The sequence below is a fragment of the Argiope bruennichi genome, chromosome X1 (genome assembly GCF_947563725.1).
Source record: "Argiope bruennichi chromosome X1, qqArgBrue1.1, whole genome shotgun sequence".
Lineage (NCBI taxonomy): Eukaryota > Metazoa > Arthropoda > Arachnida > Araneae > Araneidae > Argiope > Argiope bruennichi.
The window spans coordinates 42,431,756-42,456,158 of NC_079162.1; the positions used below are offsets into that span (position 1 = coordinate 42,431,756).

A 24,403-nucleotide genomic window follows, 5' to 3' on the forward strand; every position below is an offset into this window, starting at 1 on the left:
CTGTATGTGTTTTGTATATGCTATTTGCCTGCTTTTTTTTTTTTAAATCCAGAAAATTTAGTGCTTTTTATTGTACTATCCTAACGGTATAATGAATGATTTTGTATCTTCATCCCTAACTTGAAGAAATGCTATTTTCTTTACTGGGCTTTCATTCTATTAGCAGGAGAATTTGAAGAGGGAATGGAATCTACTTTGCAACCTATGCCAGGAAGCTCTGTAGAAGGTAAATAATTAGTTTTTTGAATACTTTCATCTGTGTCATAAATTATCTAAATTATAGCTGGAAATTTTGTTATTTTCCCATAGGCAAAATGTAATATTTTCCCATAGGCAAAATGTAATATTTCCATTATTCATGCAGAATACTTTAATTGAAATTACTCTGTTTCTTAAGGCATTGCTAGAAATTACATTACTTCTAGCAGTTTGAACATTGCATTTATGTTGAAATAAATTCTGTATGCCATTATTTAGTTGCAGTAATGTGAAATTTGGCTTGCTTCCTGTTCTTTAAATTTATGGTTATCAGTTTTATATATTTTAAAATGTATTTTTATATCACTCTGATAGTTGAGTTTAACTTTTATTGATTTGCAGATCTTTTTCAACTAATTTCAGGTATGTATTTTCATTAAAAATTTCATGTTATTTATAAGAACTACATATCAGTTAAATTTTAAAATTTTCTTTCCTTCCTCTAGCTTTGATAAATTTTTGCTTTCAAATGTAATTATGATGATTTCAATAAATTTCTTTGGTCAATTATTTCTCTACTTTTCTGCTTTTGCAGATAGCAGAAAATGTTTAAATTTTCCAAAACTTTTATAAATAATAAAATTTAACCATTTTTCATAGAATTCTTACGAAATGTGTTGATTTTTTGTATTTGACTTTAGATTGCATTAGAAATATATGGTATATCATTTTTCTTTTTGTTGTTTCCAAGTAAAGTGTAAGCAAGTGTTAAAAAAAAAAAAACATCCCCTCCACCCCTGTGCTTTTCTGTTGTGTCGATGTAAAAATTTAATTTAGTAGCCAACTATTCTCTATCGCTACAGGATATTTGATGAAAATTTCCATTTGAAAGTATGTGCCTAATTGCAAAAATTAAAGGAATAAATACTTGTTACATTTTAAAAGGGACAAGTTGGTATATGTTATTTATAATGCTACTTGCCTGCTTTTGTTATTTGAATAATTTTTTAGTGCACTTCTCAGTACTTACTAACTGTGGAATGTATCATTTTATATCCTCATCCCAAGCTTTAAGATATTCTACTTTCTATACTTGGCTTTAATTCTCTTTCTAGCTGTATATGAAGCTGAAATGGAATCTAGTTTGGAAGCATTCCCAAGCAGTTCTTTGTCAGGTAAATAATTAGTTTATAAATACTTCTATATTTGGCATTTTTTATCCAAATGATAATGTGAAATTTTTTTCTCTTTTTTACCATTGGCGAAATATAATTATAATATTTCCATTCTTAATAGAAAATATTTTATTTGAATTGCTGCATGTTTCTTAAAGTAAAGCTAGAATTGATGTGGCTTCTCGCAGTTTTAACATTGCTTTTATTTTGAAGTAATATTAATTATCCTTTTAATAGAATTATACTAATATGCAATTTGACTTGTTTCTGGGACAATTTTTTTTAATGATTTTTAGTTTTATACATATTAAAATGAATAAAACTAAAATAGTTTTATACATTTTAATGATTTCTAGTTTTATACATTTTAATGATTTCTAGTTTTATACATTTTAATGATTTCTAGTTTTATACATTTAAAATGAATGATTTTATATCTTCATCCCTAACTTTGATATATGCTATTTTCTATACATGGTTTTAATTCTTTTCCAGAGGAATATCAAGCTGAAATGGGATCTAGTTTGGAAGCATTGCCAAGCAGTTCCTTATCAGGTAAATAATTAGTTTATAAATACTTTTATATTTGGCATTTTTTATCCAAATTATAATGTGAAATTTTTTCTCTTTTTTACTATTGGCAAAATATAATTATAATATTTCCATTATTAATAGAAAATATTTTATTTGAATTGCTGTGTGAATTGCTAGAATTTATGTATCTTTTTGCAGTTTTAACATTGCTTTTATTTTGAAATAATTTTATGATCCTTTCAATAGAATTATTTCGCTTGTTTCTGGGACAATTTTTTTTAATGGTTTTTAATTTTATACATTTTAAAATGTATAGTTTTAGGATACTAATTGTTTAGTTTAACTTATATTGATTTGCAGACCTTTTTTTCACTAATTCAGGTATTTGCAATAGAAATTTCCTGTTATTTCTGAAAATTACATAATAGTTAATCTTTTTTTCTTTTTCTTTCTTTTCTTTTCTTTCATTGAGTTTGATAAATTTTTGCTTTCAAATGTAATTATTATGATTTTAGTAAATTTCATTTGTGATTTATTTCTCTACTTAGCTGCTTTTACAGATAGCAGCTTTTACTTAAAGAGAATCAATTTTCTGCGTGAAAAATGTTTTAAATTTTTTAAACTCTTATAAATTATAAAAAGACAATCATTTATCGTATAATTCTTTATAAATGTGCTGATTTTGTTTTTAACTTCATATTGCTTTAGAAAACATATGGTATATCATTTTTCTTTTTGTTATAAAGAATTGTTTCTCCAGTCGCAAGTGTAATAAAAACATTTTTCTCATTGACATTTTTTTTTTTTCTATTGTGTCCATGTAAATGTTTAATTTAGTAGCCATTTCTTTTCAATCTCTATGGGACTGTAGGGTATTTCAATTCTTTCTTTATAGGATATTTGATGAAAATTTCCATTTGAAAGTATGTGCCTAATTGCAATAATTAAACGTATAAATGTTTGTTCCATTTTAGAGGGGCTAATTTGTATATGTTTTTATATGCTACTTGCCTGCTTGTATTATTCTCAGTACTTGCTAATTGTGGAATGAATGATTTTATAGTTTCATCTCTAATTTTAATATATGCTATTTTATATACTTGGCTTTAATTCTTTTCCAGAGGAATACCAAGCTGAAATGGGATCTAGTTTGGAAACATTGCCAAGCAGTTCCTTTTCAGGTAAATAATTATTTTATAAATACTTCTATATTTGACATTTTTCATCCAGTGAAATTTTTTCTTTTTTTCCATCGGCAAAATATAATTATTATATTTTCATTATTAATAGAAAATATTTTATTTGAATTGCTGTGTGAATTGCTAGAATTTATGTATCTTCTCGCAGTTTCAACATTGCTTTTATTTTGAAATAGATTTATTATCCTTTCATTAGAATTATACTAATATGCAATTTGGCTTGTTTCTGGGACAGTTTTTTTTAAAATGGTTTTTAGTTTTATACATTTTAAAATGTTTTTTTAAAGGATATTGATCGTTTAGTTTAACTTATATTGATTTGCAGACCTTTTTTTTAAAACTAAATTCAGGTATTTTCAATAGAAATTTCCTGTTTCTGAAAGTTACGTGATTGTTAATCTTTTTATTTGTCTTTTCTTCCATTGGGTTTGATAAATTTTTGTTTTCAAATGTAGTTATTTTGATTTTAGTAAATTACTTTTGTGATTTATTTCTCTATTTAGCTGCTTTTACAGATTGCAGCTTTTACTTAAAGGGAATCATGTTTTTACATGAAAAATGTTTTATACTTTTATAAATTATAAGAAGTCAACCATTTATCATATATTTCTTTATAAATGTGTTGATTTCGTTTTTGACTTAATATTGCCTTAGAGAAAATATAGAATATGATTTTTCTTTTTGTTATAAAGAATTGTTTCCTAGGTGGCAAGTGTTATAAAAACATTTTTCTCATTGACATTTTTATTTTTTTTTTGCTATTGTGTCCATGTAAATGTTTAATTTAGTAGCCATTTCTTTTCAATCTCTATGTGACTGTAGGGTATTTCAATTCTTTCTTTTTAGGATATTTGATGAAAATTTGCATTTGAAAGTATGTGTCTAATTGCAATAATTAAAGAAATAAATGTTTGTTCCATTTTAGAGGGACTAGTTTGTATATGTTTTTATATGCTACTATCCTGCTTGTGTTATTTCAACTATTTTTTAGTGCACTTCTCAGTACTTGGAAATTGTGGAATGAATGATTTTATATCTTCATCCCTAACTTTAATATATACTGTTTTCTATACTTGGCTTTAATTCTTTTCCAGAGGAATATCAAGCTGAAATGGGATCTAGTTTGGAAGCGTTGCCAAGCAGTTCCTTATCAGGTAAATAATTATTCTTTAAATACTTTTATATTTGACAATTTTTTATCCAAATTATAATGTGAAATTTTGTCCCTATTTATTTGAATTGCTGTGTGCGTCTTAAAGTAAAGCTAGAATTTATGTGGCTTCTCGCATTTTTAACATTGCTTTTATTTTGAATTAATTTATTATCCTTTTAATAGAATTATACTAATAGGCAATTTGGCTTGTTTCTGGGACAATTTTTTTTTCATGGTTTTCAGTTTGATACATTTTAAAATTTATATTTTTAGGATACTAATTGTTTAGCTTAACTTATATTGATATGCAGACCTTTTTTCACTAAATTCAGGTATTTTCAATAGAAATTTCCTGTTATTTCTGAAAATTACATGATAGTTAATCTTTTTATTTTTCTTTCATTGGATTTGATAAATTTTTGCTTTCTAATGTAATTATTATGATTTTAATAAATTTCTTTTGTGATTTATTTCTCTATTTAGCTGCTTTGACAGATTGCAGCTTTTACTTAAAGAGAATCTATTTTCTGTATGAAAAATGTTTTAAATTTTTTAAACTTTTATAAATTATAAAAAGTCAACCATTTATCATATAATTCTTTATAAATGTGCTGATTTTGTTTTTGACTTCATATTGCTTTAGAAAATATATGGTATATCATTTTTTCTTTTTGTTTTAAAGAATTTTTCCCATATCGCAATGGAATAAAATCATTTTTCTCATTGACATTTTAATTTTTTTTTTTTTTTTTTTTTTTACTGTTGTGTCTATATAGATGGTTAATTTAGTAACCATTTCTTTTCAATCTCTATGCGACCGTAGGGTATTTCAATTCTTTCTTTATAAGGATATTTGATGAAAATTTTCATTTGAAAGTATGTGCCTAATTGCAATAATTAAACGAATAAATGTTTGTTCCATTTTAAAGGGGCTAGTTTGTATATGTGTTTTATATGCTACTTGCCTGCTTGTGTTATTTGAACAATTTTTTAGTGCACTTCTCAGTGCTTGCTAATTGTGGAATGAATGATTTTATAGTTTCATCTCTAATTTTAATATATGCTATTTTCTATACTTAGCCTTTATTCTTTTTCAGAGGAATATCAAGCTGAAATGGGATCTAGTTTGGAAACATTGCCAAGCAGTTCCTTATCAGGTAAATAATTTGTTTATAAATACTTTTATATTGGCATTTTTTACCCAAATTATAATGTGAAATTTTTTTTCTCTATTTTACCATTGGCAAAATACAATTATAATATTTCCATTATTAATAGAAAATATTTTATTTGAATTGTTGTGTGAATTGCTAGAATTTATGTGGCTTCTCACAGTTTTAACATTGCTTTTATTTTGAAATAATTTTATTATCCCTTCGATAGAATTATACTAATATTGTTCTTATTTTGAAATAATTTTATTATCCTTTCAATAGAATTATACTCATATGCAATTTGACTTGTTTTTGGGACAATTTTTTTTATTGTTTTTAGTTTTATACATTTTAAAATGTATATTTTTAGGATACTAATTGTTTAAAAACTTATATTGATTTGCAGACCTTTTTTCACTAAATTCAGGTATTTTCAATAGAAATTTCCTGTTGTTTCTTAAAATTACATGATTGTTATTCTTTTTATTTGTCTTTTCTTCCATTGGGTTTGATAAATTTTTGTTTTCAAATGTAATTATTATGATTTTAGGAAATTTATTTTGTGATTTATTTCTCTACTTAGCTGCTCTTACAGATTGCAGCTTTTACTTGAAAGGAATCAATTTTCTGTATAAAAAATGTTTTAAACTTTTATAAATTATAAAAAGTCAACCATTTAACCTATAATTCTTTATAAATGTGTTGACTTTTTTTGAATTATTATTTCCTTAGAGAAAATATGGTATATCATTTTTCTTTTTGTTATAAAGAAATGTTTCCTAGGTGGCAAGTGTAATAAAACATTTTTCTCATTGACATTTTTTTTTTTTTTTTTTTGCTATTGTGTCCATGTAAATGTTTAATTTAGTAGCCATTTCTTTTCAATCTCTATGGGACTATAGGGTATTTCAATTCTTTCTTTTTAGGATATTTGATGAAAATTTCCATTTGAAAGTATGTGTCTAATTGCAATAATTAAAGAAATAAATGTTTGTTCCATTTTAGAGGGACTAGTTTGTATATGTTTTTATATTCTACTATCAACTATTTTTTAGTGCATTTCTCAGTACTTCTATACCAGTACTTCTCACTACTAATATAGCATTGTGGAATAAATGATTTTATATCTTCATCCCTAACTTTAATATATGCTATTTTATATACTTGGCTTTAATTCTTTTCCAGAGGAATATCAAACTGAAATGGGATCTAGTTTGGAAGCATTGCCAAGCAGTTCCTTATCAGGTAAATAATTAGTCTTTAAATACTTTTATATTTGGCATTTTTTATCCAAATTATTATGTGACATTTTTATCCCTATTTTACCATTGGCAAAATATAATTATAATACTGTACACGTGCTATTATCCGCGGAATTGGGTGGCGCGGTCCCCGCGGATAACAAAAATCGCGGATAATCCGAAAAAAGCTAAAAACAGGTATAGCAAAAGAGAAAGTCATTCTAACTTTGAAAAATCGTTTTATATACAATAAAGCGTAAAATAAACAGCAGGAAATGTTTAACTAACTCTTAATATTTTAGTATATTACTCAATACTAACCTAAAATGCATTTTGTTAATGAAAACAGAAAAGTGCTTTGTACTTACGAGAGGCGTCAAGGATACACAGAAAAATTAATTCACATGTACTGTTTTTATACTGTAATGTATTATGTAATTACAAAAGCATAACTGTAAAACTACACCTTTTTGAAGAAATCAGTCATTTGTGTTTGCTTCTTGCTTCGGAAGAATTTTCTCTTTGCTTGGAAGCAAGGGGGGGGGAAACCTTAGTGCAGCAGGCGAGGATAATCGGGAGTCTACTTTATTTCCATTATTAATGGAAAATATTTTGTTTGAATTGTTGTGTGCGTCTTAAAGCAAAGATAGAATTTATGTGGCTGCTCGCAGTTTTAACTTTGCTTTTAATTTGAAGAAATTTTACCATCCATTTAATAGAATTATACTAATCTGCAGTTTGGCTTGTTTCTGGGACAATTTTTTTTCATGGCCTTTTAGTTTTATACATTTTAAAATGTATATTTTTAGGATACTAATTGTTTAGCTTAACTTATAGTGGTATGCATACCTTTTTTCACTAAATTCAGGTATTTTCAATAGAAATTTCCTGTTATTTCTGAAAATTACATGATAGTTAATTTTATTTTTCTTTCATTGGGTTTGATAAATTTTTGCTTTTTAATGTAATTGTCATGATTTTAATAAATTTCTTTTGTGATTTATTTCTCTACTTAGTTGCTTTGACAGATTGCAGCTTTTATTTAAAGAGAATCAATTTTCTGCATGAAAAATGTTTTAAATTTTTTAAACTTTTATAAATTATAAAAAGTCAACCATTTATCATATAATTCTTTATAAATGTACTGATTTTGTTTTTGACTTCATATTGCTTGAAAATATATGGTATATCATTTTTCTTTTTGTTATAAAGAATTGTTTCACTAGGTGGCAAGTGTAATAAAACATTTTTCTCATTGACATTTTTTTTTTTTTTTTTTTTTGCTATTGTGTCCATGTAAATGTTAAATTTAGTAGCCATTTCTTTTTAATATCTATGGGACCGTAGGGTATTTCAGTTTTTTCTTTATAGGATATTTGATGAAAATTTCCATTTGAAAGTTTGTACCTAATTGCAATAATTAAACGAATAAATGTTTGTTCAATTTTAGAGGGAGTAGTTTGTATATATTTTTTATATACTACTTGCCTGTAGTGCACTTCTCAGTACTTACTAACTGTGGATTGAATGTTTTTATATCTTCATTCCTAACTTTAATATATGCTATTTTCTATACTTGGCTTTAATTTTCTTTCCAGTGGAATTTGAAACTGAGATGGAATCTAGTTTGGAAACATTGCCAAGCAGTTCCTTATCAGGTAAATAATTTCTTTTTAAATACTTTTGTATTTGGCATTTTTTTATCCAAATTTTAATGTCAAATTTTTTTCTCTATTTTACCATTAGGAAAATATAATTATAATACTTTAATTCCATTATTAATGGAAATCATTTTATTTGAATTGCTGCATGTTTCTTAAAGAAAAGCTAGAATTTACGTGTCTTCTTGCAGTTTTAACATTGCTTTTATTTTGAAGTAATTTGATTATCCTTTTAATAGAATTATACTTATGCACAATTTGGATTTCTTCTGGGACAGTTTTTTTTTTTAAAGTTTTTATACATTTTAAAATGTATATTTTTAGAATACTAATAGTTGAATTTAACTTGTATTGATTTTCAGACCTTTTTTTACTTAATTCAGGTAAGTATTTTGAATAGAAATTTTCTGGTATTTCTGAAAATTACTTGATAGTTAATATTTTTCTTTTTCTTTTCTTTCATTAGCTTTGATAAATTTTTGCTTTCTAATGTAATTATTATGATTTTAATAAATTTTTTTTGTGATTTATTTCTCTACTTAGCTGCTTTGACATATTGCATCTTTTACTTAAAGAGAATCAATTTTCTGCATGAAATTTTTTTTCAATTTCTTTAATTTTTGTCAGAAAATTCTTTATAAATGTTTTGATTTTGTTTTCGACTTCATATTGACTTAGAAAAAATATGGTATATCATTTATCTTTTTGTTTTAAGAACTTTTTCGCAGATTGCAAGTGTAAAAACATTTTTCTTATTGACTTTTTTTTTTTTTTTTGCTGTTGTGTTCATGTAAATATTTAATTTAGAAACCATTTCTTTTCAATCTCTGTAGGAACGTAGGGTGTTTCAATTCTTTTTTTTTTTTATTGGATATTTGATGAAAATTTCTATTTGAAAGTATGTGTCTAATTGCAATAATTTAATGAATAAATGCTTGTTCCATTTTAGAGGAACTAGATTGTTTGTTATTTATATGCTACTTGCCTGCTTTTTTTTTTTTTTTTTGAATAATTTTTTAGTGCACTTCTGAATACTTACTAACTGTGGAATGAATGATCTTATATCTTCATCCCTAACTTTAAGATATGCTTTATTTGTCTTGAAATTCTCTTTCCAGCAGAATATGGAACTGAGATGCAATCTACTTTGGAAGTGTTGCAAGGGAGTTCTTTATCAGGTAAATAATTAGTTTTTAAAAACTTTTCTATTTGGCATTTTTTTCATCCAAATTATAACGTGAAATTTTTTGTCTCTTTTTTACCATTTTCAAAATATAATATTTCCGCTATAAATTGAGAATATTTTATTTGAATTGCTCCATGTTTCTTAAAGTAAAGCTAGAATTATTGTGGCTTCTCGCTGTTTTAACTTTGCTTTAATTTTGAAGTAATTTTATTATGCCCTTATTACCAATTAATCATCAACCAATTTTGTTTTGTTATTAGATTTTTATTTTATGATTTTTAGTGTAAGTTTGTAAATGTATTTTTTTACCACAATACTAGTTAAAATTAAATTTTATGTAGATGCAGCACTTTTTATCCCCTTCCCTTTTTCCTCTCCTTGTCATTTTGATCTGCACTGTTTTACTTAGAAAAATTGTGTATTTGTTTAGTTTAGCTAGTTCATTTTACGGTTTCCCCGTGGTTGCTACTCTTTATATTTCCCTTGGTAATCAAAATTTACTATATAGTTGAGTGGAATGAAAGATGGGAGAGAAAATATTTATATTACATCCCTATTTAGACAAAATGAACTCCTCATAGTGCTTGGGCATTAGTATGGAAGCTTTCTGCAACTGAAAATAAGGAGTATATGAAACTAACAAAAATTTACAGAATTTTCATTCCATCTTTTTTAATAGAAATATATAATAAAGAAAACTTTAGTCTGGACCAAATTTCCACTTTCATTTGTATAATATAAATTGGCTGATCATTCTGCCTATGTGTAGGTGATTTTTTACTGTTCGGTGAGCTAAAGATTAATGTAATTTTACTGTCACTGAATAATTTCTTTTGATGAATGCCACTTCCTTTTAGTTTATACAGTATATTCCTGTTACTGGTATTTGTAGCTGGAATATTTAAAAGTAAGCATAAAATTCTTTGAAAATGCTTTGATATTTTATTTTTGAATTAATGTTTTATTTTAAGAAACATTCTTTTTCATAAATTAACCATTCCCACAATAGTTCAATGTGATTAAAACATTTTACTGATTGACGTGTTTTTTTCCTTCTTTCTTTCCACTCTGCAAGTTGTGTAAATTTTTTTTATAACCTTTTCTCCTTATCCTCTACAAAAGTCAAAGTATTTCCATACATTTGTTTACTTTATTTGGTGAAACTTATCAATTGCAGGACTATGTCTGATTGAAATATTTAAAGAATTGTTCCACTTTTTTTTAGACATTCTGTATGAGTTAAATATGTACTTCCAGCCTCCCCCCCCCACCTCTTCCTCCATGCATACTATATGTACTATCTTTGGAGTTAATTACAAATGCACCCAACATGTAGAAATGTTCTTTATATTTGGTATAAATTCTCTTTCCAGAAATTTTGGATACTTGCATTGTGACGTATTTACCAACATTGCCAGAAAATTTTACAGGAGGTAAATAATTTGTATTATTTTTCTTTTTATTAATTATTTTTCAAATTGTTACATGAAACTAGTATTACCTCTTATAAATTTCTGTTGTGCATGGGAATTATTTTTAATATTGCTGTGTTTCCCTTTAAGTAAACCCTGAAATTACATGGTTTCTCTCAGTTTTAATATTTGTCTTATTTTGAAATAAATTTTTATGTATCCTCATAAAAATCCTGTCAAATTTGAGTTACAATTTTACTTCCTCCGAGTTTAATTCTATGCTTGTTAGTATAATATTTTTTACAAGGTACTGGTTGATTATAAATGATTGTCCTTATTTTGCAAGGTACAATAAAACAAAGTACAACCTTGTTGTTTGTTAGAAGTTCCAAATAACAGATGAACATTTATATGTGTTCTTTGTAAGACCTTCCAGAAATGCGAACAATATCAAGGTGATATGATAGCCCATGGGATACTTTTTTAGTGTCTTTGATGTGAAATTTTGACAGCCTGCGGATTTTCTTGTTTTAAGTTAATCATTGTCACTCGGTAGTGGTGAAACAAAGACCTGCTGTTTCATGTAGCTCAGTATTAACCTAATAATAATAATAAAACAGATGTTGCTAAACATGTATATCTGCATCCTTTCAAAACTTCTAAGAATGCAGAAAAAATTTGGGGATGACTAATCAGTACTGCTATGATATCCATTTCTTTTCTGGAAGGACTGACATTGAACATTTATAACAATTGAATGTAAACTGACATTGAACATTTATAACAATTGAATGTAAAACCTGTTTTTTTTTATTTTTAAAATTTTGTTAGACTTTCAAATTTGGAATAATTATTTATTACCTTGTATTTTTTGCTTTTACTAGTTTTTATTTAAATTTGATTGATTTCCACATGCATTTCTCTTAATTTAGAAATTTCTATTTTTTCTTCAACTCTGATAAATTTTTGCTTTCGAATTCAACTAAGGTAATTTTAGTAAATCACTGTGGTGCATTATTTCTGTACTTAGAAGTTTTTACAGAGTTTACCTAAAGAACTTTGCTTTATTGAATACAGAAATCTTTAAATTTTTCAATAATTTTTTAAGTGATAATAAAACACTAGAATAGTTCTAATTGCTCATAGAATTCTTTGAAAATGCTATGTAATTTTATATTTGAATGTATAGTGCAGTAGAAAATATGTAATCTGGTATTTTTCTTTTTGGTATAAGAACCATTCCTATGATAAAGCAATGTAAGGAAAAAACATTATATTGATAAACATTTTTTCAAAGTTGGGTGCATTATAAAGATTGGATTTTTATAATCTTTCACCGTTATCCTCTGCAGAAGCCAGGATATTTTCACGCATTTGTTTTTAATTTGATGAAATTTTTCAATTGCGAAGATGTGCTTATTTGGAATATTTAAGAATATAAATGTTTGATCCACTTTTTTGTGACATTATGATTAATTTAAGTATATACTGCTTGCTTGTTTTTTCCATATGTATTTATATTTTTAGCCTGCTCTGTATGTTGTGTGTGGAAATAATATTTTTGTCAAAACTTCATCCCTAGGATTTAAAATGTTATCTATATTTGGTATATATTCTTTTTGTAGGAATTTTTGAAAATAATTGGCAAACCAATATGCAGCCTGTACCTTCAAATTCTTTAGGAGGTAAATATTTTATAGTTTTCAAATACTTCTCTATCTATGAGTTATTTTTCCAATTGTTACATGAATAGTTTTTTTTTTCCCATCCTCTCATATAAAATTTCTACTGTTCATAGGGACTATTTTATTGAAAATTACTTTGTTTACCTTTAAACTGGGAAGAAATTACATATCTTCACTCAGTTTTTAGTATTTGTCTTATTTTGAAATAGTTTTATGAATCTGCTTGTAGTAAAATGTCAGCTGCAAGCAATTTTTCTTCCTCCTAGGAGTTTAATTCCTAGGTTATTATTCCTAGGTTCAGTGTACAGAGTGATTATATATGAATGTGTCCCATGTGCATGGCTATTAAAACAAATTACAAGTTTGTTCATCTAAAATTACAAATAAAAGTCAAAAGTTTAAATTCAACACATTTCACGCATCAACATATTACAACACATCACACTATTGTAAGCTCCTTCAAAAATATGAACAATATCAAGGCAGTATGATATAATAGTTAATCTCAAACTTTTTGAGTATCCTTCATTGAAACCCTACATCTCTATAATGTCTACATGTCTAGATATGCATATCTTTGCAAAGTTATTTAGTATTTTTTGAAACTTTATTTGGTAGCAGTAAAACAAATACCTGCTTTATCATCTAGCTCAGTAAGAAACAAACAAACAAGACAAAAAATAAATAAATAAAAATAACTATATTGCCAAACATGCATATTTGCATCCTTTCAAAACTTCTTACTTCAAAACTTCTTCATGGAGTGGGGGGGGGGGATTGAGGATTACTTGTCATACCATATCTGTATCTTCAATAGCAGGTTCGTTAGAAATCTTTTGTTTCTGAAAATTAATTCTTAATCGATCTTTCAATGTGTCCATTCTTTTTTAACCTAATAGTTTATTGCTTTCTAGTTGACAGTTTATTCATTCAAATATAAATAACCTAATTTATATTTGAATATTGTTTTTTGTATGGTATTTCTTTACTTAGCAGGTTTTGCAGAGTGTATATAAAAAGCAATGCTCTTAAGCATTGAAAAATGTTTCAGTTTTTCTAAAATGTTATAATTATTAATAAAAAATTTCAGTAATTAAAGATGAAAAAATTCTTCAAAATGCAGCGATGTTTTATTTTTCATTTTATATTGTAGTGGAAGAAAAATGGTTTGGTATTTTTTGTTTTAGCTCATGAACCATTCCCAAGACAAAGGAGTATAAGAAAAAGATTTTACTCTGACATCTTGTCGTTATTTCAGTCTTTAAATTTTTTATTCTCATCCTCTACAGAAGACAGAACATTTTTGTAAATTTCGGTACATTTTTAATAAAGATTTGCAGTTTCAAGCACAAGTTTCTTGCATTAACTAGGGAAATAAATGTTTATTTTTCATTTCAAGGGAAATCCTATAATTACCTATTCTACTTGCCTGCTTTTTTCTCTTTGCAATTTTTTTATTGCCTTACTGTATATACTATCTGTGGAATGGATGTTTTTGTAGCAATTTCAATTGCAACCGTTGTGAATGCTGTTTTCTATACTTGATATAAATTCTCTTTCTTGGAAGTAATTGAAGATTTTATTGAAATTTACCTTCAAATTTTTTCTCTTTTTCTTATCTGTAGATGTTCTCTTGCTGTATTTTAATTATCAGTTAGGAATATTTTATTCAAAAATACTGTTTTTGTATAGTTAGAGATTACATGGTAAATCTCAGTTTTAAGGTGGCTTCTGCTTGAAATGAGTTTAATAAATCGGATGATTTTAGAATTTCAGTAAAATTCAAATTTTCTTGCTCCTTCAAGTGTAATTCTATGTTTATTAATATAAGAAGTTATAAAATCTATTTTTTATTGCTTAATTAATTTGATTTAAATTTTATTCATTTCCAAATCGTATTCTCTATTCATCAAAGTAGTTGTATTAAAAATTTTCCATTTTTAAAATTGATATCTAAATTAGTATTTTAATGTTTCTATTCTTTCTAAGTTTTTACTTTCAGATGTAATTAAAGTGATTTTATTAAAAGTGCTGTTGTAAGTTATTTCTGTACTTTGCAGCCCTTGCAGAGTATACATGAAAGAGCTCTTCAGAATGCAAAAGTCTTTAAATTTTCCAAAAATTTTGCAAGTTATAATGATACACTGGAGCAGTTAAAAGTGACCACAAAATTGTTTGAAAATGCTGTCATTTTTTGTGTTTGAATTCATGTTGCATTAAAAAGAATATTTCCTGTGTTTTTCGTTTTTGACATGTGAACTTTCCCACGATGGATCATTGTAGGGCAAACATTTTACTCATTGAAATTTTTTTTCTCTGTGAGAGGCATGTGAAAATTCTATTTTTCCTATATTTTATCTTTATTATCCAGGGGGGTTTTCATGCTTTAATGTACTTTATTTGATTAAATTTTTCATTTGCAAAGATGAGCCTAATTGGAATTTTTAAGGAAATAAATGCTTGTTCCATTTTTTTTTTTTTTTTGACATTCTGTATAAGATAAATTGCTTGTCGGTTTTTCTCTTCCTATTTTTTCATTGGCATGCTGTATATACTATATGTGGAAATAATGTTTTTGTTAAAATTTTATCACCAACTTTAGGAAATATAGTTTTTTATATTTTGTATAAACTCTCTTTCCAGAAATTTTCGAGGTCGGCGCCGAAACGAATTTACAGCCTATATCGGCAAATTCCATAGGAGGTAAATAATTTATATATATATTTTTCATCTATCAGTTGTTTTTCGAAATTGTTGCATAAGTTCTTCACTCTTTTGCCATCATCCTTTATAAATTTCTTTTGTTCATGGCCAATATTTTTTTTAATATTGCTGTGTTTTCTTTTTAAGTAAAGCTAAAAATTACATGACTTCCCACAGTTTTAACATTGACTTTATTTTTAAATAATTTTATGAATCTGCTTATTGTGTAATATCATATTCAAACAATTTTGTTTCCTCCTGGGAGTTTTAATTCTATGGTTGTTAGTATGTTTTACACCATATAGGGAGATTATAAATGAACATAACTCCTTTGCAAAGCTATTAATAGCAAAAGTACAGCCTTTTTATCTGTCAGAAATTACAAATAACAGTTGAAATTTATTTATTTTTATTCAGTTTTTGCCTCTCCAAAATTATGAGCAATATTATATCGATATTAAAGCTCATCCCATAATTCTTTGATGCTTTACTTTGAAAACTTTGCAGATATGGATATCTGAAGCTTGTCAGCTTGAGTTGGTAGAGGTGAAACAAACGCATGTTGTTTGATGTTGCTTAATAAAAAGAAAATCAAATATAGTCAAACACCTCTATTTGCATTCTTTCAAATTTTCCAAAAAATTTGGGAATGTCTTAATGTATTGCTTTGATATTCATCACATTTTTGGAGGTATTCACACTAACAATTATAACTGTGTTGAATTTAAATTTTCAACTGTTATTTTTGATGTCTGTTGCAGAACAGGGCTGTATTTTATTTTTCTTTTAACAGACATTCAAAATTAGAATATTCATTTATAAGCATCTTGTATTTTTTAATACACTATTGGTTGAATTTCAGTTTTGATTTCAAGGTTTTTTTTTCTCTCAATTCTTGATAGTAGTTTCATTGGAAATTTTCCGTTTCTGAAACTTACATCTTAATTAATCTTTTCATGTTTCTAATGATTCTCTACTACTGATAGATTTTTTTTTTTTTTTTTTTTTTTTGTAATTAAGGTAGTTTTAGTAAATAGCTGTGGTACATTATTTCTGTACTTTACAACTTTTTTCATATAGTGAATTTCTATTCATAATGAAAAAATCTTCCAAATGTTATAGGAAAAAATAAAACATACTTGATCAATTAAAATTGGTTATAAAATTCTTTGAATATGCCCTGTTTTATTTTTGAGTTCATGTTACATTTGAGAAATGTAAAGTTGTTGCATTATAATATATGCATGCAATAATATAGGCATGAGAACCATTCCTATGATAGATCAGTGTGAGCAAAACCTTTTACTCATTGACTTTTTTCATTGTTTATTTGTCACATTGAATTGAAACTTTCAATTGTTATTTTTGATATACGATGAACAATAAGTCTTGTTTTTTTTTCTTTTAACAGACCTGCAAATTTAGGATATTCATATATAATCACACTGATTTTTTTTTCCACTATTAAGTTCCATGAGAAATTTTCTCAGATCTTTTTCTCATATTTCATGAGAGTAGTTTCTTTAGAAATTTTGTATTTCTTAAAATTTGCTAAGTTTTTTTTTCTTTCATACATAGTTAAGTTGACCTTAATGAAATCTCTATGGTACATCATTTCTGTACTTAGCAACTTTTGCAAATTGTACATAAAGAGAACTGCTCTTTAGAATAAAAAACTTTTAATTTTTAGAACATTTTTGCAAGTAAAAAGAAGAATTTCAAGTAAATAAATGTGGACATAAAATTCTTCAAAACAGATTGATTTTTTATGTTTCATTTTATGTTGCAGTAGAAGAAATATGGTCTGGTATTTTTCGTTTTGATATGTGAAATATTCCGAAGACCGTGGAGTGTTTGAAAAAAAATTTCACTCATTGAAATATTTTGGTTGCTATGTAAAAGTTTGATTCCTTATCCCTATCCTCTGTAGAAGCCATGTTATTTTCCCAAATTCTTGTATTTTATTTTATGAAATTTCATAATTGCAAGATTGTGCCAAGTTTGAGTATTTAAGTAGATAAATGTTCTTTCCACTTTTTTGAGATATTCTCCACATCTTAAATATATAGTGCTTGCCTGTCCCCTCCCTTCTCCACATTCTTTTAATGGTGTACTATTATATATACTATGTTTGTAATAAATTTATTTTGTGGGAACTTCGTCCTGAACATTAAAAAATTGTTTTCTGTATTTTGTATAAATTTCTTCCAGAAATATTCCCAAATCCTATGGATACCAGTATGCAATTCATGCCATCAAATTCTTTAGAAGGTAAACAATTAATATTATTTTTTAAATATATATATATTTTTGTCTATCATTTATTTTTCAAATTATTGCGTGATTAGCTTTTCTCAATTGTGCAGTTGCCTGTTATAAAATTTCTATTATTCACAAATAATATTTAATTTTAAAGTGCTTTATTTTCCTTTAAGTAAAGCTAAAAATTTCTTGACTTCTCAGTTCATTGTCCTAATTTTTAAATAATTTTATGAATCTGCTTGTAAAATTTCAATTGTAAGTAATTTTGCTTCCTCCTAGGATAATTGTAAGGTTTTTAATATAATATGCTTTACGATGTACAGGGAGATTATTTTTGAATATCCTTACTTTGCACGGCTATTAAAAAAAAAAAATAGTATGACATTATTCTTCATTGAAAAATGGAAATAACAGTTGAAAGTTTAAAAATTATATAGTTATAAGTGTTCATTGTAAACTCTAACAAAAACTCAAATGATGTCAAAGCAATACAATTGCTCATCCTATTTTTGATGTGCTGCTTTTAATTTGTGAGCATCAATTGGTATTGGTGAGATGAACACCTCCTGTTTGATGTTCTGTTTGTGCATTAAAAAGAACAATAAAAAAATAAATAATAAACCTGTGCATCTGTATGCAGAAAAAATTTTTGGATTAGTTATTGCACTCCTTTCATATTCCTCAAATTTCTGGGGAACTCGCCTATAAATTTGAATTTAAACTTTCAGTTGTGTTTGATTTCTGATGTATAACAAGACAGCATTTAGTTTAGTTTCAAGATACCTGCAAAGTTCGAGTATTAATTTATTATCACCTTGTATTTTTTTTATTGCATTATTAGTTCAATTTATATTTTATTGATTTAGTCCTTTTCTCTTTTCATAAAAATATTTTTATGAGAAATTTTCTATTTCTAAAATTGGCATTTTAATCGATCTTTCTGAAACTGTAAGTTTTTCCTTCCAAATGTAGTGGAGGAGATGTTAAATTTCTGTGGAACGTTACTACTTTACAGTTTCTAACGAATGTATGTAAAAAGAACTGCTTTTAGGAATGCAAAAATCTACATTTTATAGAAATTTTGTCCATAAGAATAAAGCACTGGATCAGATAAAAATGGTCATAAAATTCTTTGAATATGTACTGATGTTTAATTTTTGAGTTGTTGCATTAGAGAAAAATAAAGTGTTATTTTTTTTTCTTCTGCGGGGGTAAAATTTTATTTTCCTAAAACTTTCCTCCTCATCTTCTACAGAAGCCGCTGGATATAGCGAAATTTTTCAATTCGAAAAATGCCTAATTGCAATATTTGAAGAAATAAATGCTTGATGCAATATTTTGATTCTTTGTGTATAAGTTAAATATATGCTGCTTGTCTGCTTTTCTTTTCTCCTTGCATTTTTAAATGGTTTTCTGTGTGTATTTTGTGTGGAATAGATGCTTTTCTTGAAACTTAATCCTCAACATTAAGGACATTGTTCTCTATATTTAGTATAAATTCTTTTTTTAGGAATTGTGGAGAACAATTATGGAACCATAGAATCCATAGCCTCAAATACTTTAGGAGGTAAATAATTTGTTTTATCTTTGAAATACTTTTTTTTATATATGAATTACTTATAAAATTTCTGTTTTGGATGGTGGTATATTTTATTTAATATTACTTTGTTTATGTTTTAATAAAGCTTACATGTCTTCTCTCAGTTTCAACAATGACCATTATTTAAAATTTTATGAATCTGCTTATTGTAAAATTTTACTAACAAGCAATTTTGCATCCTCTCAGGAATTTAATTTTATGGTTAGTACAATAATTTTTACAGTGTACAAGATGATAATGAGTGAGTATCCTCCCTACTTTTCAAAGGTATTAAAAGGAAAAAAACAGAGTACAACTGCGTTATTCATCCAGATATTACCAATAGCATTTAAAAGTTTAAATTCAAAGCATTTATAAGTGTTTGTTGTAAGCCCCCTTCAAAAATATGAATAATATCAAGGCAATTTGATAGTTAATCCCAAACTTTTTGAGCATCTTTCGTGTGATAATTTGAAACCTTACAGATATGCATGTCTTAACTTATTGGCTACCACAATCCCTATTTAGGGATTTTGGGATTTTATGTATGCCAAAAATATTCTTGTTATGTGTGACAATTATTTTAAAAATTCCATATATTTTTATCAATATTTTGTGTAGTAGAAAGTGTGTATTTTGGGCTTCATTTCTGTACATCAAGCAAATTTAAAATTCATTTGTAAGTTGAAGAACAGAAATGTGACATTTGAAACATTATATTTGTTGTTTTAATAATGTAATGAAATTTCATTCATAAATATATAATTTAGAGGGCATAGTAATGTTCTGTTATGTTCTTCGTCTTTTCAGGGTGCATAGTGTCTTGAAAAGTCCTTAGAAAGTTCTTAAATTTGAAAATCATTTTTAAGAACCTTAAAAGTGCTTAATTTTGGGGAAAAAAAATCCTTAAAAGTGCTTAATTTTCTCAAGGAGTGCAAAGAGGATTTTCCTTTTTGTTTCTACAGTTGATGAATACTATAAATCGTAAACAGTCGTAAATCTTTGCTGGATATATAAAAAAAAACAAAAAACGATGAAAGAGAAGCATTTGGTGAAGAGATGCAAGAGTTTCAACCCATGTTAAGAAAATGCTTAATTAACTTTTTTATCTCCTTTTTTTCAACAATGGGGACCGATGTATATTGAAATATTTGGAATGGTCATTCCTAAAGAGTGAAATACGAAATACCTGAATTGCAACTGGAAAAACGTTTGAACTCCTTTTACATTGTGTTCTAAATAGCGAATAATTTATTTTGGTTCTGTCTGGTAATTTTTTGTTCAACTCTCTATGTATTCTTAAAGACTATGCAGATTAGTTCCATTTGACGAAATATAAGAATATATTATGGTGCGTAAAAGAAATAGTTACATCAGAGATGGGAGAAAAAGCATACAAGAAAGATAGTTATGATATTTAACTCCTTTTATTCTGATTATCATGAAGTCTCATTGAACATTTTCATTAATATATTGTTTTGAGGAATCTTTTGAATGACTACGTAAGAGATTTTACTGTACAATTATTTAATGCGATTGTAATTACTTGAGTCAACTGTGTAAAATCCAGTGAGATGAAATTTTAATTTGAAGATTAAGTTAAAAATTTTTTTTGTTGTACTTTTTGAAATGTCACGATTCCTTTGAAATTTATCATTTGTTGCATCAATCTGGTCAAATGTTAATTTTTTTATTTTTAAAAAGATTCTGTTATTTTTGTTATTTAAAATTTAAAAGAAATGAAAGAAAGTTTAAAAAAACCTTTGATTCAGATTATATCATTTTTAAAAAGTTTTTTTCCCTCTTTTTGTAACTTTTACATGATTTCATTTGGTTCCCCAACGAAATTTTTTTGCCTGACCAATACAGAGCATCACTGAAATAAGGGACGTGAAATTTAGTGAGCAATTACTTTTTGGATGTTAGAGGCTCACTAAGGATGGATTTTGCAAAATTTTAATTAGAAATTCAATTTAATAATGAAAGTTTTATTGTATTTCCCATATAACGTTAAGGAATATTATGGCACAAAATTTATTTTTGCACCTTATGCAATGTTTTTCGGCATTCTGATATGAATTTGGTTGCCATTTGTTGCTTCTGATTTACTTTGATGGCCTTGGAAGGCTTGTATTAACTGTGATAAATAGAAAGATTTTTCCTTTAACACCTTTCAAATCTGACCTTCTATAGTATTTTGATGGATTTCGTCCTCTTTTAAGGCTTCAGAAAAATACTTGCACTCGCATTCCATCAAAAAATTCTTACCACTCCCCTTTGTAAACCCATTTTTTTAGAACAAAAAAAACAAATTCATAGTTAGTACATATTTTTGGAATTCAGTTCTGATAAAAACACCTGAAAGCGGAAAGTATCGTGTACAGCAGTTGTAAGTTATCCTCCATAGAAAATTAACGCTGCCGACTTTCTCTTGAATATATTCAGCAATCCACTTATACTGTACACTGTAGAAATGAAAGAACTGTTGTGAAAAGTTGATGAAACAAAGGAGTTTTTACTTCTAGCTAGTTTTAACTACATTCAAAGATGGTGGGCAGGGGGCTTTTGTAATTGAAATGAGAAGCATTTTTAGAAAATGTAAAATTAGCTGTAATAAAATATTTTGACTTACCTATCTAATTAACTGTAATAATCGTGTCCTTCTTTCTATGTTATTATTTCTATTCATATAAATATCTATTTGAATAGAAAATGTCTTATATAATCTATTTTTTATATAAAGATAGCATTAAAATAATTTAATTTATTAAATAATTTAATCTGATTTATCTATACAAAGTAACAGTGTCAGATTTTTATTTTAATGTTAAAATTTGAGTTGAGTATTTTAAAAATTAGGGGCGGGAAGTAATCAGTTACTTTTTATGTGTAAATTTTTTTAAATTGTTCATATAAAAAAAATATAATTTTTTAAGACATTAAAGTTATCTAATTATATATATTTTTTAAAAAATTACATTTAAATTTAAAATTATTCTGCTAAAAGTCTGTCAGCATTATCTAGTCTTAATAAATTTTTCTGAACTAATGCGTAATTGATTGTAGTTTTTGTATAATTGGCATCAATTTTTTTTGCCTGGTGTCTTGTGAAAATAATTTTGTAAACCCATTTTTGTCGAATTTACCAATTATTTGAATCTTTAATGTTTGTTAACCTTTTATTGATTCTATTCAGTTTGCTCTTAATTCAAATTTTCAGAGTTTCTTTGTATTAATTATTGCTGAAAATAATGTTGCTAATTGAAATAAAAGATGAGGCTGGATTTAACATCTAAACATCGATTATAATTTTATTTTCAGAAGAAAACTTAATCTGAATGTAATTATATTTTAATAGAACTTTTTGTGCAAATATATATAATTTATCCAGCAAAAAAGAAAAAGGAAAAAAAAAAAAATAAATAAAATAAGGCAGTTAATGGGTTAAGTTTATTAATGTAAGTTGATAGCAGTGAATCAAACTCCTGTTGTTTGATGTATCCGAATAATGAAAAAAAAAAGTAATGAAATGTTGCTAAACACGCATATATGCATACTTTCAAAAATTTCACTATGAATGGAGCAAAAAAAAAAAAAAAAAAAAAATCTGCCTGCATTGTGAGAAGTTTTGAAAGGTTGGAAATATGAAAATGTTTGGTAATATATGATTTTTTTTTTTGGTCTACATCAAAAAGTATATGCTTGTTTTACAGCTAAAAAATGATGTTGACAAACTTAAAACATGGATGTCTGCACTCTTTGAAAGTGCTGAAAAAGTGTGGGATAAGTTATCGTATCTCTTTGATATGCTTTGCATTTCTACTGGGGCTCACATGGAGTACTTATAACTTTGTTGAATTTAAACTTTCAATTATTATTTTTCATTTCTCACTGATTTTCTTTTTTGGTCTATCTTGGGGCTGTTTAAATTTTATTGTATGTATCAGTTTAAATTTTATTGATTTCCAAGTCTTTCTCTATTCATGGAAGTTTCATTAGAAATTTTCTATTTCTGAAAATTACCTCTTAATTAATCAATTAATCTTTCTTAAACTCTGATAAGCTTTTTCTTTCAATTATAGTTAAGGTGATTTTATTAAATTGATTTAGTACATTATTTCTGTATTTTGCATTTTTTATTGAGTTGCGTATAAAAAGCAATATGCTTCAGTATTAAAAAAATCTTTAAATTTTTCAAGCATTTTTTTTTTAGTAAATACATAAAAAAAAACCAAGCAGTTAAAAGTGGACATAAAATTATTCAAAATGACTTGATGTTTTATGTTTCACTTTGTGTTGCAGTTAAAGAAATATGATCTGATACTTCTCGTTTTAATATGTGAACCATTCCCAAGACAAAGGAGTGTATGAAAAATCTTTTACTCATTGACATTTTTTTTGTTGTTTGAGTGTAATTAAAGATTTTTGTTACCTTCTATTCACATTCTCTACAGAAGCCAGATTATTTGTACATATTTGGGTGTTTTATTTAATGACAATTTACAATTGGAAGTATATACCTCAATGCCATAATTAAGGAAATAAATGCTTGTTCCACTTTATAGAGACACCCTGTAAATATTATATGTATTGATGTCTTCTTTTTTTCTCCTCACAATTTTTTAGTGCCATACTGTACAATAATATCTATGGAATAATTTTTTTTGTAACAACTTCATATACGCAGCTTTAAGAAATGCTGTTTTTTATACTTAGTATAAATTCTCTTTCCAGCGATATTCGAAGATGAATTGGATTCTGGTTCACAATCTATAGCTGAAATAGGAAGTAAATAATTTGTATTAGTTTTTTAAATATTTGATTCATTAGCTTTTTTTTTGTTTATTTGTTTGTCTATGTTTTAAATAAGAAATTTTTCCTTCAAAATTGATTCGCTCGTTTGCAGATGTTCTCTTGAAGTATTTCTATTATCCATGGGGGAATGTTTGATTTAAAACTTCTGTATTTTTCATGCCATGAAGATAGAAATTACATGGCTTTTCTCATTTTTAAGATTACTTTTATTTTTATTGAATGTAATAATTTCTGGTTATTATGGAATTTCAGTAATAACCAATTTTGTTTGCACCTTGAAGTGTGGTTCAATGTTTATTTGTATAAGAAAATCTATTTTTTATTGCATAATTGATTCTGTTTAAATTTTATTGATTAATGGCCCTTTTCATTCGGTGCATTGTAGTATTAACTTTAGATATTTTCTATTTCTCAAAATTATATCTTACTTAATGTTTTAATCTTTT

At 26.2% G+C, this 24,403-nt stretch overlaps 1 protein-coding gene across 13 annotated transcripts in view; it reads left to right on the forward strand.

Moving 5' to 3' along the window:
* LOC129959554 (uncharacterized) overlaps nt 1-24,403 on the forward strand; it is a 132,051-nt gene that overhangs the window by 57,267 nt on the left and 50,381 nt on the right. For 2 of the 13 annotated variants that reach the window (XM_056072451.1, XM_056072449.1), the window contains exons 15-29: nt 164-226; nt 1,314-1,373; nt 1,869-1,928; nt 3,029-3,088; nt 4,201-4,260; nt 5,357-5,416; nt 6,599-6,658; nt 8,253-8,312; nt 9,434-9,493; nt 10,875-10,934; nt 12,539-12,598; nt 15,242-15,301; nt 17,513-17,572; nt 19,074-19,130; nt 23,877-23,930. In XM_056072451.1, coding sequence (XP_055928426.1) covers nt 164-226; nt 1,314-1,373; nt 1,869-1,928; nt 3,029-3,088; nt 4,201-4,260; nt 5,357-5,416; nt 6,599-6,658; nt 8,253-8,312; nt 9,434-9,493; nt 10,875-10,934; nt 12,539-12,598; nt 15,242-15,301; nt 17,513-17,572; nt 19,074-19,130; nt 23,877-23,930 — 894 coding nt within the window. The remainder of the gene's footprint in view (nt 1-163; nt 227-1,313; nt 1,374-1,868; nt 1,929-3,028; nt 3,089-4,200; nt 4,261-5,356; nt 5,417-6,598; nt 6,659-8,252; nt 8,313-9,433; nt 9,494-10,874; nt 10,935-12,538; nt 12,599-15,241; nt 15,302-17,512; nt 17,573-19,073; nt 19,131-23,876; nt 23,931-24,403) is intronic. The other 11 variants (XM_056072452.1, XM_056072456.1, XM_056072450.1 and 8 more) reach the window with 10 other exon arrangements.